This window comes from Suncus etruscus, chromosome 15 (genome assembly GCF_024139225.1).
Source record: "Suncus etruscus isolate mSunEtr1 chromosome 15, mSunEtr1.pri.cur, whole genome shotgun sequence".
In the NCBI taxonomy this organism is placed as follows: domain Eukaryota; kingdom Metazoa; phylum Chordata; class Mammalia; order Eulipotyphla; family Soricidae; genus Suncus; species Suncus etruscus.
In genome coordinates, this window is record NC_064862.1 from 80747532 (window position 1) to 80763685 (window position 16154).

Here is a 16154-nt window from a genome sequence, read left to right on the forward strand (position 1 = left end):
GTAGAATGGGAGCTCAATTTTCAGTTTTTGGAGGAATCTCCATATCGCTTTCCATAAAGGTTGGACTAGACGGCATTCCCACCAGCAGTGGATAATAGTTCCTTTTTCTCCACATCCCCACCAGCACTGATTGTTCTCATTCGTGTGTTGATGTGGTGTATGATGTTGATTGATTTCTATATATTGAACCATCCTAGCATCCCTGGGATGAAACCCACTTGGTCGTGCTGTATAATCTTTTTGATGTATTGTTGGATTCGGTATGCTAAGATTTTGTTGAGGATTTTTGCATCCATGTTCATTAATGAGATTAGTCTTTAGTTTTTTTTTTTCTTGGAGGTGTCTTTGTAAGCTTTGGAAATGACTGTGATATAAGCCACATAAAAAGACTTAGGATTTCTGTCTTTTTAATGTTCTTTAAGAGCTTGTGGATTAGTGGCAGTAATTCTTTAGAATGTTTGTTAGAATTCAGCTGTAAAACCATCTGGTCCTTGACTTTTGTTCTTGGGGAGTTTCTTCATTACTGTTTGAATTTACTTAGGTGTGATTGACCTGTTTAGGCTTTCTACATCCTTCTTATTAAGTCTTAGAAGATGATAATTTTCCAGAAACCTGTTGATTTCTTGTGGGTTTCCTACTAAACTGAGTACAATTGTTTATAATAAGCCCACATGATGTCTTCGATTTCTTGAGGATCTGTTGAAATATCTCTCCTTTCATTTGTGAATCAATTTATTTAGGTGTTTCCCTTTTTTGTTTGAGTCTTGCCAGCAGTTTTTCTATCTTGTTGTTGTTTTTTTTCTTTCAAAAAACCAGTTCCTTGTGTCATTGATTTTTTTTTTTTTTTTTTTTTGGTTTTTGGGCCACACCTGGCATTGCTCAGGGGTTACTCCTGGCTGTCTGCTCAGAAATAGCTCCTGGCAGGCACGGGGGACCATATGGGACACCGGGATTCGAACCAACCACCTTTGTTCCTGGATCGGCTGCTTGCAAGACAAACGCCGCTGTGCAATCTCTCTGGGCCCTCATTTATTTTTTTGTATTTTTCTTTGTTTCTATTTTTTCTGCTCTGGTTTTATTATTTCTTGTCTTCTGCCTGTGTTTGGTTTTCTTTGCTCCTGTTTTTCCAGATTTTTAAGGTGTTCATTCTGTCATCTTGCTCTTTCATAATGTAGGCCTGTATTGCTATAATTTCCCTTAATCACTGCTTTTGCTGTCTCCCACAGATTTTGACTCTTCATTTGTCTCTTCATTATCATTCGTCTCAAGGAATCTTTTTATTTCTTCCTAGTTTCCTTTTTAATCTAGCTGTTGTTGAGTAGCATGTTGTTTAATCTCCAGGTGTTGAGTTTTCTCCACACCTTCTTTTTACAGTCTATCTTTATCTCTGTTGCATTGTGATTTAACAGCATGCTTCTTATAATCCTTATATTTGTGACTTTGTGCAAGTTAGATTTATAGCCTAAGACATGGTATATTCTAGAAAAGGTCCCATGTACACTTGAGAAGAATGTGTATTCTGCTTTCAGGGATTAAGGGCCCTTTATAGGTTAATTTTTCCTGGTTCTTCTAGTTTCTCATTTAGGGCTCTTACGTCTTTGTTAATTTTCTGCCTACTGAATCTGTCTAGTGGTGATAGTGGTATGAAGTTTCCTACTTCTATCACATTTCCTTCCATATGTTTCTCCAGGTTTGTGAGCAGACGCCTTACATATTTTGCTGTCTCTACATTTGGTGCATAAATGTTGATCAGAGTTAGTACTTGTTGGTCTAATATTTCCCTAATCAATAAGTAGTGACTCTTTTATCTCTGAGTACTTCCTTGAGGTTGAATGCAATTTGGTCTGATATAAGAATGACTGTCCCAGCTTTTTTGGTTTTCCATTGGCTTGAATAATTAATTTTTATCTTTTTATTCTAAGCCTGTTTATATCCTGTTCTTTTAGATGTGTTTCTTGCAGGCAGCAGAATTCCTGTTTTTGTTTTTTGATCCAACTCTCTACTCTGTCTTTTAATGGGGGAATTTAGTCCGTTGACATTTAAGGAGATTATTGACAGAGAGGCTTGTTGTGTCATTGTATTGTGTAGGGTTATTGTCATTACAATAAGTTGTTTGAATTGTGTAATTTATCTCTGAGTAGTTCATTTACAGACGGTTTGGTTAGCGCAAATAGTGCGAGTTCTTCTTTGTTGAGAATGTTTTTAGTCTTTCCTCCCATATGAATGAGAGTTTTCGCTGGGTAGTGAACTCTAGGTTGGAAGTTTTTTCATTCAGTAGATAAATATGACATTCCACTGTCTTCTTGCTTGAGTTGTTTCAAATGGGAGATCTGGTTTGATTCTTATGTCCTTCCTTTGTTATTGAGATCTTTTTTCTCCCTTATTGATTTAAAGAATTCATCTTTCTCTTTGTTTCAGCCATTTCGGTTACTATATGTCTTGGTGTTGTCTATTAGGGTCTGTTTTATTGGGAACTCTTTTCACCTCCTGGATTTGTACAGGTGTCTTTTTCCAGAGGGTGGGAAATTGTTCTGCTATTATTTCTCTCACTGCTTGTTCTTCTCCTATCCCCTCTTCCTCCCCTTCTGGTATTTCTACAATTTGTAAATTATTTATTTTGTCTTTTTTTATTAAGTACCACACATTATCCTCCAATGTTTTGTCTCTCATTTCTTTGTTGACTTTTTTGTTGTTGTTGCTGGCTTGTATTTATTCCTCAAGTTCATCCATATGATTTTTATGTTTGTAATTCTGCTATTGTGGCTTGCTGGCATGTTTTTTAGTTCCCTCAGTTCCGTTTGTATGGACTCTCTCACTTTCTGATAGACTTTTTCTTTGATTTGGATGAAATGTTCATCAATGGATTTCTTAATTTCTTTAGTTAGTGATTCTTTGAATTCCACTTTTAGTACAAATGCTGAATTCAGGTCGTCATCTATAAAGTTTGTATGTTTTGGAGGACTTGAGAATCTATTAGAATTTATATATATATATATATATATATATAGAATTTCTCTCTATATCCCCAGATGCTAGTGTCTTTCTTAGTTTACCCATTGTTCTTTATATAGGGTGGATGAGGGTACTGGGTTTTCTGGCTTTTTTTTAAGTGGTCTATTTGGTTGTGTAAGAGATTCTGGAGGTAGATATATTTTAGGGATTATTTTCTCAGGGTGCACATATTTACCCACGTATGGTAGAGGTGTTAGAATCTAGTTAGGTTTTGGAGCTATATATTTTCAAAGGGAGAAAAAAGTTGGACCTGCTCTACCTACAACTGTCTGGTATAGTCTTAAGTGTCAACGGGGTTTGTAGTACAGTAAGGGTACGACCAGGGTGTGTATGTAGAGCCATAGTGGTGGAGGCACAGTGATGGAGTCATCTGAGTCATCCTTATGCATGCCCTGGCAAGGTTGGATTTCTCCTCTCTATTTCCTGGTTCCACACTCACTCTATACCCATAGCTGTAGGGATCAAGGCACCTAGATGGTGTCACCCACATGCTTCCTCCCAGCCTTCTCTGGAAACTGTGTTTTGGTTTCAGCACTCTCTCTGTCCCTAGAGCTGTAGGAACCGAGGCAGTTATATGGTACCCCTTGCATGCCTCCTCCATGCCTTCTCAGGCAAGTTTGGATTCCCATCTTTTCCTTGGTCCTTGAATTCACTCTGTCTCCAAAGGCTATTTAATTTTTAAAGCAAAACCTATCACTTTATTTTTCTAAAGTTTGTTTCTCACTGATTTTTCCTTGACATCCAGGCTATCTTTTCTTGGTTGAATATTTCTAGTATCCTCAACTATGTTTAAGTATTATCTCCTCACTAATAGGTTACTAATGGTTGAACCCAAAATTGTTAGAAGTAATATTTATGTAGGTTATTTGATTATATTTAATACCAGGGATTGATGGAATAAACTATGTGCAATGCAAATACCTTACCTGCATATTATATCTCCAGCCCTACATAAATCTCCATATATAATAATATGAATATATGATATGTTCTGCACAATAAAGTTTTTTAGAGGTTTATGAGTGGAGTGGCCAAGTCCACTAATATAAAGAAATCATACAATTTATCACAACCTTTGTGATGGAGGAATTCACCACTCTTTCTTTTTAAATAAAATATACTACTAGAGCAGAAGAGTTCAAACTAGCTACAACTCACTTTCTTACTTAATCACAGAATAAACAATAGACCAGAAACTAAAGTCTCAACAACACTCAAGGGCTTGTTAGGGATGCAGAGACCATCCTGAGTATTTCCTAAACTAGTATCTGATTAGAAACATTATACAAAGTTGATCCTGGATTATATAAATGCACATTGTAATTGAAGAAATGGTGGTATAAAATAGACAATCTTACATTATCTGCTGGATATGTGAGTGGAATAATTGTGTTGTATGTGTTCAGTAGCCCCAGGAAAACATTATCTGTAATCACAGATAGACACACCTGAACTCTAACAAGTTCCTTTGGATATAGAAAATGAGCAGAGAATTTCCATTCTGCTCAGACTAGTGACCCACAGGGAAATCTATACTTCGTATTGATAATAACTAGATGATAATTTTCCCAAAGAGCAGATACCAGCAACTATAGAAAGTTCTTCTGATCAGTTCCTCAGCTTGTTCATCTGAGCTGCTCATGACATGATTATTGCTTTCCATGCTGAGTATGGTGATGAAACAGTGTTTCTCTCTTTTCTGATGTCTATTCTGGGCTTTAGCTTCCACCACCAAATGCCTGGAGGGATCTTTTAGAAACCACACAGAGGTCTTCCCCTCAAAAAGTCAGGATAATTAAGGCAAAAATATTTATCTCATGTAACTTTAGAGTCTCCCATCTTGGAGCAAATACCAGAGACACTTTTTGTGATGTAATATGATTAATTAATATGTCATTTATGATGATCAAAGACAGTTTATAAGTGGCTCAGTGATCAATTCTTTCTGAGCAAGGAAGTATACCAGAATAAGAAAATACTTCTTTCATATGCTTGCAGTCAAAATCCAGCAACACCCTCAGACTTTCTGACTCAATCCTTACTGAGTGGCTGAGAGATAAGAGTACCAGGAATCTCATAGTAAATATACAGAAGAGTTAAGATCAGAGCATTCTCCTTCAACCCAACTCACACAACCTCTTCCAACTACTACTTCCAATGCCTGAACCCCCAGAAAAAGGGTTTGAGATTAGGATGGACAGGTTTTGACCCACCAAAAAAAATACCAGGTATCCATTTACTATAAGGAAATTTAGAAGTAGCCATGCAAGTTTAGACTTCTGCAGTAAAAGTACAGCCCCAAACTAAAGGTCTTTGCAATTATTGAAAACAAGTAAATAATGAATTTGCTGTAATGGGTAAAGCAATGATGATATTTTTTGTTCATTTTGTTTGTTTGTTTTGGGTCACACCCAGCAGTACTCAGAGTATGTGGCTCTAAGCTCAGAAATTGCTTCTGACAGACTCAGGGGACCATATGGGATGCCAGGATTTGAATCACCATTTTTTTGCAATGCAAGGCAAGCACCCTACCTCCATGCTATCTCTCTGGTCCCTTTTTTGTTCATTTTTAAGATTAAACATAGGTGAAGTTCAACAACACCATATGTTTATTTTGTCAAATTTTTCCTATTTAATTATTAGCCTAGGTTCATATCATTACACTGTATCTCTTGTTGCAGCTGTCACTGTTCCACTGGATTCAGTGTTGTGAAGATATGTTAATACAGACTTGGATGTGAAACCAGAAAGCTAAAAACACTGATGATAACATGTACAATAGCCAGTCCATAACACACAATACATTCAGATATTCATCTCCAACAGTAACAAAATCAAATTAGTAAAACAAAAAATTAAAAAGCATCAGCTGAAATTACATAAAAACAAATGCTTTCTCACAATGGGTTGTTTTAAATTTATTTATTTAAATGCCAGGATTTACAAAATTGCAAGCAGCCGATCCAGGACCAAAGGTGGTTGGTTCGAATCCCGGTGTCCCATATGGTCCCCCGTGCCTGCCAGGAGCTATTTCTGAGCAGACAGCCAGGAGTAACCCCTGAGCATCGCCTGGTGTGGCCCCCAAAAAAAACAAAAACAAAAAAATGAAAGTGTCACACAGCCATATGCAGCTGAGCATTCCACGAGTTTGAAAATCTATGGAGCTGTGTTGATTATCTAAAATGGCAGCAGCAATGGGTCATGGGGCTGGTTTCTTGTAGTTTCTAAAAATATGAAGAAAGAAGGCAGGTTTCCCTACCCTGATTCAAAAGGACTCTAGAGTTTCAGCTCCAAAATCAATATGTATGAATATTTTGCAATCAGGTGTCTCTGCAGAGATCAGAAGAAAAATAGAAAAGTTGAGCAACTGGCCTGGCAGTGGTTGTATGTGCAGCTGCCTAGGTTTAGCAGGTTTGGGAACTTACCATGGTTTCCTCCCGAGTCTATCCAAAACATACTATTTAAAATAAAAAGTAATTTTATTACTTGAAAGAAAATATTTGCACACCATATTTCTGAGAAAAGATGAATATCCATGATATTTAAGAAACTTGAAGGCCTCAACACATAAATTATATCCTTGTTTCTGGGGCAATAGGACAGTGAGTAGGATACTTAGTTTTGCATGCATCTGACTTGGGTTTGATCCCAGCACCCCACATGATTCCAAACATACCAGGAATAATCCCTGAGTGCAAAGCCAGGTGTCTGCTCTGGGCACTGTTAGGTGTAGGATCCCAAAAATTAAAAAATAATGGGGCCGGCAAGGTGGCGCTAGAGGTAAGGTGTCTGCCTTGCAAGCGCTAGCCAAGGAAGGACCGCGGTTCGATCCTCCGGCATCCCATATGGTCCCCCCAAGCCAGGGGCAATTTCTGAGCGCTTAGCCAGGAGTAACCCCTGAGCATCAAACGGGTGTGGCCCGAAACACCAAAAAAAAAAAAATTAAAAAATAAGACACTCTCTTAAAACATGGGCAGAGAAGTTGCAACATACACTTCCCCAATGGGGCTAACCATTAGGCACACAAGGCTCATTACTAGGGGAATGCAGATTAAAACAATTCCTTATGTTTAATATAACAGGAACAGTGAACAAATAGCATTGATCATTGAAAAAATTAATAAAGTATGTGAGATACTTCATTGAGTTGAAGGAAACTATCCAAAAGTAAGATGCGTCTGATAGTTTTCATACAAAGTGAGTTTTCACACATTCTCTGCACTGATGCAGACATGCTCACATTGATACTCATCTCATCTTTCTTTCTTTCTTTCTTTCTTTCTTTCTTTCTTTCTTTCTTTCTTTCTTTCTTTCTTTCTTCTTTCTTTCTTTCTTTCTTTCTTTTTCTTTCTTCTTCTTCTTTCTTTCTTCTTTTTCTTCTTTCTTTCTTTCTTTCTTTCTTTCTTTCTTTCTTTCTTTCTTCTTTCTTTCTTCTCTTTCTTTCTTCTTTCTTTTTCTTTCTTTCTTTCTTTTCTCTCTTCTCTCTCTTTCTTTCTTTTCTTTCTTTTCTCTTTCTTTCTTCTCTTTTTCTTTTTCTTTCTTTTTTTCTTTCTTTCTTCTTTCTTTCTTCTTTTTTCTTTTCTTTTTTCTTCTTTCTTTCTTTCTTTCTTTCTTTCTTTCTTTCTTTCTTTCTTTCTTTCTTTTCTTTCTTCTTTCTTCTTTCTTTTTTTCTTCTTTCTTTTCTCTTTTTCTTTCTTTCTTTCTTTTTGGTTTTTGTTTCTTGGGACACACCTGGTGATGGCTGGCCATGTGCTCAGAAATCGCTCCTGGCTAGGGAGATCATATGGGATGCCAGGGATCAAACCAGGTCTGTCCTGGATCTGCCACGTGCAAGTCAAAAGCCCTACCGCTGCACTCTCACATGGCCTGATACTTGTCTAATCTTATCAGTTTTTTACTGGTCACTTGATGTGAAGCTGGGAAATATGGAACTGAAAAGATTGAGTGTTAATTTATCATGCTAAAAATATAGACATCAATAGTGAGAGTAGTACACTGGTAATGCAATGTATACTGGTAATTCATTCTGTGAATGAAACTCAACAATGAACGATTTTGTAATCATGGTGCTTAGATAAAAAAAAGAATATAGACACTTAAGGGGCAGAAGTGGTGATGCAGCAGTAGGGCATTTGTCTTGCACATGGCTGACCTAGAACGGATGTTGGTTCAATCCCCAAGCGTCGCATATGGTCCCCCAAACCAGGAGTGATTTCTGAGCGCATAACCAGGAGTAACCCCTGAGCATCACTGGGTGTGGTGCAAGAAAACAAAACAAAACAAAAAACAAACAAAGAAACAAAGGATATAGACACTTAAATGAAGGCAGGCAATTTCTGTAAGATGCTAAATTTAATTTATAGGACATTGAGATATATCTGTATTTAATTATAAATTCAAAATTGTATAATGATGAAAATTTATAGTTTTGAATGGATGATATAGGGTAATACTCCTCATTGTGTAGACAGTGTCCAGCTTCTAAACAATGCAATTAAAGCAGGCAATTAAATCCACAAGAATTTATATCAAAGAAACAAAGTATTTGCTGTAGTTAAAAAGAGAGAGAACATGGTTTGATTTGATAATACAGCTGTAAGGTGCTTGTCTTGTATGAGACTAGCCTGGATTCAATCTTTGGCATCCTATCTGGTCTCCTGAACAACAACAGGAATGATTCCTGAGGGCAGATCCAGGAGTATCCCCTGAACAGTGTCTGGTGTGACCTAAAAAAAATAACAAAAGAGAGAGAACAATTTTCCTAAAAATATGGATTGTGTCCCAAACACAATGTTACGAAGATGCCAGGAACATCAATTCCATGCATTTCTCTGTGTTAGGTTTTGTAAAAAATGGAAATTAATGTTGGGATAAAGTGCTGTTTGGCTAGATTTTGGAAAACAGTATAATTAATGGAGAAAGAATAAGAATAGAAGCCACTTGACTCCTAATCTCCTCTCTTGGGATAAAGTTATTAGAAGAAATTTTTCCTTTGTCCATAGAAGTGACCCACAGGGAAATCATGCACTTGGCAGTGATGTCAATGAGCCTAATGAATGAACAGAGGAGCTACAAATATCTCCTCTGCTCTGCCCTTCATCCTTTTCAACCTGATCTGGATTGGACAGGTTGTTCATTTTGGAGTCCCAGGTCTGGTTAGAGGACCAATGCATCTCTTTTTCCTTCTGTCTTGTCTGAGCTGTAGACTCCATCATAAACCAGCCAGGGCAGAATTTGTGTTTCCACTCACAGGTCTTCACTTCAGAAATTCCATTCAGGTGAGTCTACAAGTCACATAGTCATAGCAGAATTTTCAAAAGCATCTTATCTGAGGTCACCTGAGACTTAACTAAAGTCACCTGAGAGCCCATTCTGGTTTAGATTAGAGACTACTATGTGAGTAATGGTCGGATGAACTATTTCATGACTGACTCTGATAAATGTAAGATAAATTATTACTAAGAAAGCAAAATGTTGACAATTTAATATAGAAAAATTATAAGCTGAAACAAAGGTAAAAGTAGAGCATAAACTTAAACAACTTTAGAATTATGGACTATTGGGGCCAGAGTGATAGCACAGTGGCATGGCATTTGCCTTGTACACTGCTGACCCAGGACAGACCTAGGTTTGATTGCTGGTTCCCATATGATCTCCCTAGCCAGGAGCGATTTCTGAGCACATAGCCAGGAGTAACCCCTGAGCATCACCGGGTGTGGCCCCAAAAACAAATAACAAAAAAAACCAAAAACAAAAAAAGAATTAATGGTCTATTCTTGCTATGCATACTATAAATGGAATTCTTTTTACTTTTGAGATGAAACATCACTGTAGATCAGAAAGACCTAGGCTAAAGAAGTTTTCAAACACTATTGTAGTAGTTCATGACACATGGTATATACTCACTGTGGATATTGTACGAAATAAAATTATATAATGTGTAAAAAATGTCTGTGCTAATAAGCCTGGAATTAATTTCCCATATGCAGGTTCCCGAATTGCAGGTTTACTAGATGTGAACTTTTGGGAAATTTGTTTTGTTTATTGGGTCAAATCTGAGCTGCTCAGACTTATACCTTGCTCAGGGATCCCTTGTGGCAGTGCTCAGTAAACCGTAAGTGGTATTATGATTTGAATTATGGTCAATAGTATGCAAAGCAAGAGCCTTAATCCATACATTATTTCTCTGGCCTGACATGCCCTTGTTATGTAGAAAAATGGTCTGTCAGAGACTCTGCTTTTATTAGTGACATCACAGTGTATTTTTCCCCACATTGGATCAAATTATCCACATAGTAATAGTGATTTTTTTTTACCATCTGAGTGCCTTCCATTGAATCATGTGCATATTTCAGGATAACATGTGCAAATTTATGTTTTATGCAGAAGAATCTATCAATCTTCCCTTTATAGTCCTCTGTAGCTAAACACACAGGGCACAAACCCTGCTTTCCTCTAATCCCCCCAAAACACAGAACTCGCACCCTGCTAATCACTTAAACACACAAAGCTAACACCCTACTTTCTCCTAACCTGATTGATTTAGGCATTAAGTATTCCACTTTCACCTAAACTAAATCAACTTATCTCCTTGAAGTGACTTGTAGATGGTTAGAATCTGAATGAATTCTACTCACCCTGAAGCTGACGTCACCAGCATCATATAGAGTTCCCCATTAAAAGCAGTAATTTAGGCACTTAGTGTTCCAAGCCCAATTCCTCCACTAAAGTTAGCTTTCCTATACCATTGTCCCCAGATTCTCTTATCCTCTTGTCTACCTGAAGCCTTAGCAGGCACATTTTAAGTTTAGTTACTTGAATCTGGGTCCCATGCTTATACTAATGTAGATTCTATTAGCTTAGATATATACAGATATCTTGTCTCTACATTATCCATGTATCCAAGGCTACCGACCTTTGCTCCTATGTCTTTTCCAGCCTAGTTCTTTTTGCCCCCTCCCACTTCTCTCCTAATGATGAGCTTTTCATTTCTGTCATCTAGGTCCAGAGTTTCCCCAATTTTGACACCTGCCATTCCATTATCAAGTTCTTCTTCTATCACAGAGAAGTGATAATAACATCGAGTATTTATCCTTCTGACATACTCCCCTTTCCATGGCATATAGTTCCATTTGAACTGAATGTTTCCTCCTTTTCTTTGTGTGCCACACCTCACTGTGCTCAGGGGTTACTTATAGTGAGTCAGGGGACCATATGGGCATTTAGGCATTGAACCTGGGTTGATCACATGAAAGGCAAGTGCTAGCTTTCTGTACTATTTCTTAGGCTCTTCTACCTATTATTTTTAATTAAAAGAATTAAGGTGTTACTTAATGGAATTCACAGAAAAGTCTTTGTTTTAAACACAAATCTAAATGCAGGGTCTGCTACATACTTAGAACAATGTGTTACCTTCTATTGGGGTGGGTATTAGGACCTCCCTGACTTTGAACATCACGCCTGCTTATGTCCTGCTCTCTTGAGGATTTCCCAGGTGAAACTGTTTGAGTTGCTTTTGGAACTTGATGCTTAGATATTTCTCTGAGCGAGTAGAAATGTGACATGATGAGTGGTAAAGATGGTGGCAGATAGTTACTATACCTAACCAGGCCTGCTGCAGAGCTAACAAATATAGAGCTAACAAGTATAAATAAGAGCTAACAAATATAGAATCTATTTCTAGGACACTTAATACTATTACAGGCAGTAAAATTACTAGTTTTACAGCATATTGTTGAGTCAGAAATAATGTTTAAATGCTTGTGAGAAAATGTCTGGTTTTGAAAAGTAGTTCAAGACCAAGGTGGAAGCTAAAGCTATGACTTAAATATTCCCAAAAAAGTTCACCTTCATTTCGTAAGTCTGGAACATCTAAGACCTCCCCAATTTCCTTTTATCAATATGAATAACTAAATTTACATGCCAATCACTTTTTCACTTTTACTATATCACAGGCCACCAGAATTCTTGGGAAGACATAGATTTGGGGTGGAATGAGAAATTGCTCTTTGCAGCAAAAGGAAAGTCAGTCAAAAGTTCTACCCAGGTTTCCCAAGAATATAGTCTTTTCTGTGATAAAATGTTTCAGGAGGAGGAGAAATAGTAAAGCAAAAGAGTTTTATTTGAAATAAATCACTGAAATAAATGTAAGAAGAGAGGAAGGAGATAGAAAAAAACTGAAAAACAAGCAAGAAAGTAATATGCCATGTTTTACAATAGTCACAGTCACCATTTTAATTGGCTATAACATTAAATATTTTAAATCTCATTGCTACCAATTGCCAGTATTTAAAAATGTTTATAGATAATTGCTTTTAATAATATGTTATTGGGTTCTATTTGTCCTTCATAAGTTTTATGTCTTTTGCTTAAATATATATCTCTTATGAGTTTTATGTCTTAATATCCTTTTACCAAATTGTAGCTTTTATGTAGGCAAATCATCATTACTTTCATACTGAGCTTTCTTTTTTTTATAATTTTATTGAGACCAAGTGAATTACAAGTCTTCCGTGGTTATATTTAAGGTACATAGTGATAGGGAATTTGGGCAATCCCACCACCAGAGTTGACCTCCCTCCGCCACTGTTCCCAGCATGCATTTCATACCTCCACCTTAAGCCTCCTCGACTGCTAGTAAAACAGATCCCTTTTATCACACTGATCTTTCATCCCAATGTTTGTAAAGAGAAAGTATTTTTATTTATTTTGACAGCTGGTTGTGCTTTTGAACAGAGTTCCTTTCCATCTAAATGGGAATATAATAATAGAAAATATTACTTATTCATATCAATTGAGACATAATTACTTATAATATTCCAGGATATTTGAATACAGGACAGAAAAAGATCATAACTACTTATCTTATTTGTCCATTTGAGAAGTTTAAATTAGCATTCCCAGGATCATATAAAGGATAATTCTAATCTTTAAAATAAAGGACATTTCTGTCCTTTAAAATAAAGAATATTTCGGGGCCAGAGAGATAGCATGGAGGTAAGGCATTTGCCTTTCATGCAGAAGGATGGTGATTCGAATCCCAGTGTCCCATATGGTCCCCTGTGCCTGCCAGGAACAATTTCTGAGCATAGAGCTAGGAGTAACCCCTGAACGCTGTCGGGTGTGACCCCCAAAAAAAACAATAAATAAATAAATAAAATAAAATAAATAAATAAATAAAGGATATTTCTATCCTTTAGGGCAATGAGAATGTATCTGACCAACTTCCTGGTAGTCACTGCTAACTAGTTTGGCTTTAAGTTGAAATTGCAGGTCTCTTACATTTATCTTCATTACTTTTTTTTAAAATAAAACTCATTTGCTTCACTATTTCTCCTCGCCTGAAATTCTTTTTACTCAAGGGTTTATTTTCTTCATGTGTGTGCATGCTTTCTATTGAGTGAGAACTTTCCTACATCTGAAATCAGATCTTCCAAGGTGGCTATCACAAGAAAGAGATAAGTCAGCAGATGATATGCCAGAAAGGATCTCCTTCAACTCAAGAGCAGCATATGTGAAAAAAATTAATGACCTTCAAGAAGAGGGCCTGGAGAGATAGTACAGCAGTGTTTGCTTTGCAAACAGCCGATCCAGGACCAAAGGTGGTTGGTTCGAATCCCGGTGTCCCATATGGTCCCCCGTGCCTGCCAGGAGCTATTTCTGAGCAGACAGCCAGGAGTAACCCCTGAGCACCGCCGGGTGTGACCCAAAAACAAACAAACAAACAAAAAAAGAATGCTTACTGATCTTACTTAAACACTAGTTAAAAAAACAACACTCACTATATAGTTTTTTTTAAATAAGTTACCTTTGCATTATAGGACCTCTCAACACACATGAGAGGTCACATGAGATTTTTATCATTAGCTTGTAAATTGTTTTGTACTTTACTTCATCATCCTACAGTCTATATAGACCTGGAGATACAGTTTGCAGTAAATTAATAACCCCAGAGATATAATATTTATCTTAAAAATGGTAGACTATATATATTGAAAAGGCTGTGTATAGGATAAAAAGATTGAAAGACTAAGGAATTTCTTGAGGATACATGACCCATCTGCAAAATAATGAAGTTGAATTATTTTTATAAAATACAGAAGTTAGAATATAAACTGTGTCGTCACTGTCTCTATGTAAAATTCTCATGTTTTCTTTATTTCTTTAAGTCCACTCAACAAGATGAAACCAGGGAACATAACAGGAATCATAGAATTTATTCTCTTAGGATTCTCAGAGGAACCAAAACTGCAGCCCCTCATAGTTGGACTTTTCCTCTCCATATACGTGATCACTGTGCTTGGAAACCTGCTCCTCATCCTGGCTGTCATCTCTGACTCCCATCTTCACACACCCATGTACTTCTTCCTTTCGAATCTATCCCTTGTTGACATCTGTTCCACCACCACCACCGTACCCAAGATGTTGGTGAACATCCAGACACACAGCAAAGTCATCTCCTATGAAGGTTGCCTCATCCAGATGTATTTTTTCACAGTCTTTGGAGTGTTGGACAATTTTCTCCTGACCTTGATGGCCTATGACCGATTTGTTGCCATTTGCCACCCTCTGCACTATCTGGTCATTATGAACCCTCAGCTTTGTAGACTGTTGGCCCTGATGTGCTGGGCACTAAGTTTTCTGCATTCATTATTACATAGTTTAATGGTATTGAGGCTGTCCTTTTGTGCAGAACTGAAAATTCACCACTTTTTTTGTGAACTCATTCAGGTGGTCCAACTTTCCTGTACTGATACCTTTCCTAACACTTTGGTTTTTTATTTATCATCTGTGTTCCTGGGTGGTTGTCCCCTAGCTGGTATCTTTTATTCTTACTATAGGATACTTTCATCTATACGTGGAATCTCATCAGCTCAGGGGAAATACAAAGCATTTTCCACCTGTGCATCTCACATCTCAGTGGTCTGCTTATTTTATGGTACAGCCCTAGGGGTATACATGAGCTCCACTATTACTCATAGCTCCCACTCCAGTGCAATAGCCTCGATCATGTACACCGTGGTCACGCCTATGCTGAATCCCTTCATCTATAGTCTCAGGAATAAAGACATAGAAAAGGCTCTAAAAATTATTTTTGTCAAAGAAACAAAAAAAGCCTAATTGTTCCATGGCTGAAGAAAGTTCTTAATTTTGAAGCAGGTAGTTAGATAGAGGCAGATTTTGGCAATGAGTTCTTGGGAAATAATAAAACCAAGATGGTACTTGAAGAAGCACTATTATTGAACTCACTTTGTTAACACAGGGAATAAGGTATCAAAGGACTAACTGTTGCCAGCACAGGCCCAGAGAAGGCTGAACCCTCTCTGGAGAAAAACTTAAGCAGAAATAAATGTGATAAGGACATGGAAGAAGACCATAGAAAGTTTCAGGTTCTTCTTGTCCTGAGAAGCAACAAGCTCTTATCTAGGTATATAGCCCCAGATGGAAGAAATTTGAGGGGAAACCTAGTAAAAAACTGAGGCAAGTACATACCTAACGATTCTGGGAGTGGCTCACATCTCCACCTAAGATATGGAGTCTCAACTTTCTCTCATTCCTTCTTCATAAGTAAAATTGTATTACTTCACTATTCATGTCCTCCTAAAATTATTTTTTGTGAAGGAAAGAAGATAAACCCAAAAGATCTGGGTAAGTTTTAGAACTGACTTTCCTTTTCTGCAAAGAGAAATTATTTACTCCAGCCTGAGTCCACTACTACTCTCCAAGATATCTGGTGTAGGGATTTTTTCCCACACCATGTAGAACAAGTGGACCTCAGCTTCAGCTTGACAGCAGCCTTGTGCAACTGGCGAGGTATGAATTATGTGCCATGTAGAGCTCATGGAAGACTTTTTTTTTCCAGACTTAAAATTTCCAGGCAGCTGATATGGGTAGAGAAGGAAACAGCAGAATCTCCTCTTTAGTTGTCCATTTCTTTCTTCTCCCCATTATACACAAGTTACCTGCAATAATTTCATGGAGTAGAGGATAGCATTAAGAGTTATGATCTTTTTCCTGAGTTACATATTATCTGTTTTGACATTGATTTGTTCCACAAATTAGAATGGTTTGATTTCAGTTACTCTAAATGTTATGTGATTATCTTTATTTAGCTTTTTTCTCTGGTCAGAAGATTATTTTCT

At 37.1% G+C, this 16154-nt stretch overlaps 1 protein-coding gene across 1 annotated transcript; it reads left to right on the forward strand.

The window, feature by feature from the left end:
- The first annotated feature begins 14193 nt into the window (after positions 1-14193).
- On the forward strand, positions 14194-15132 carry LOC126030009 (olfactory receptor-like protein OLF4). The gene has a single exon (XM_049788222.1). It carries the CDS (start codon positions 14194-14196, stop codon positions 15130-15132), a length of 939 nt encoding a protein of 312 aa, XP_049644179.1.
- The last annotated feature ends 1022 nt before the right edge of the window (positions 15133-16154 follow it).

Bases quoted from the DNA above. Each gene is read 5' to 3' on its own strand.
- LOC126030009 (XM_049788222.1), top strand. From the start codon at position 14,194: ATGAAACCAGGGAACATAACAGGAATCATAGAATTTATTCTCTTAGGA.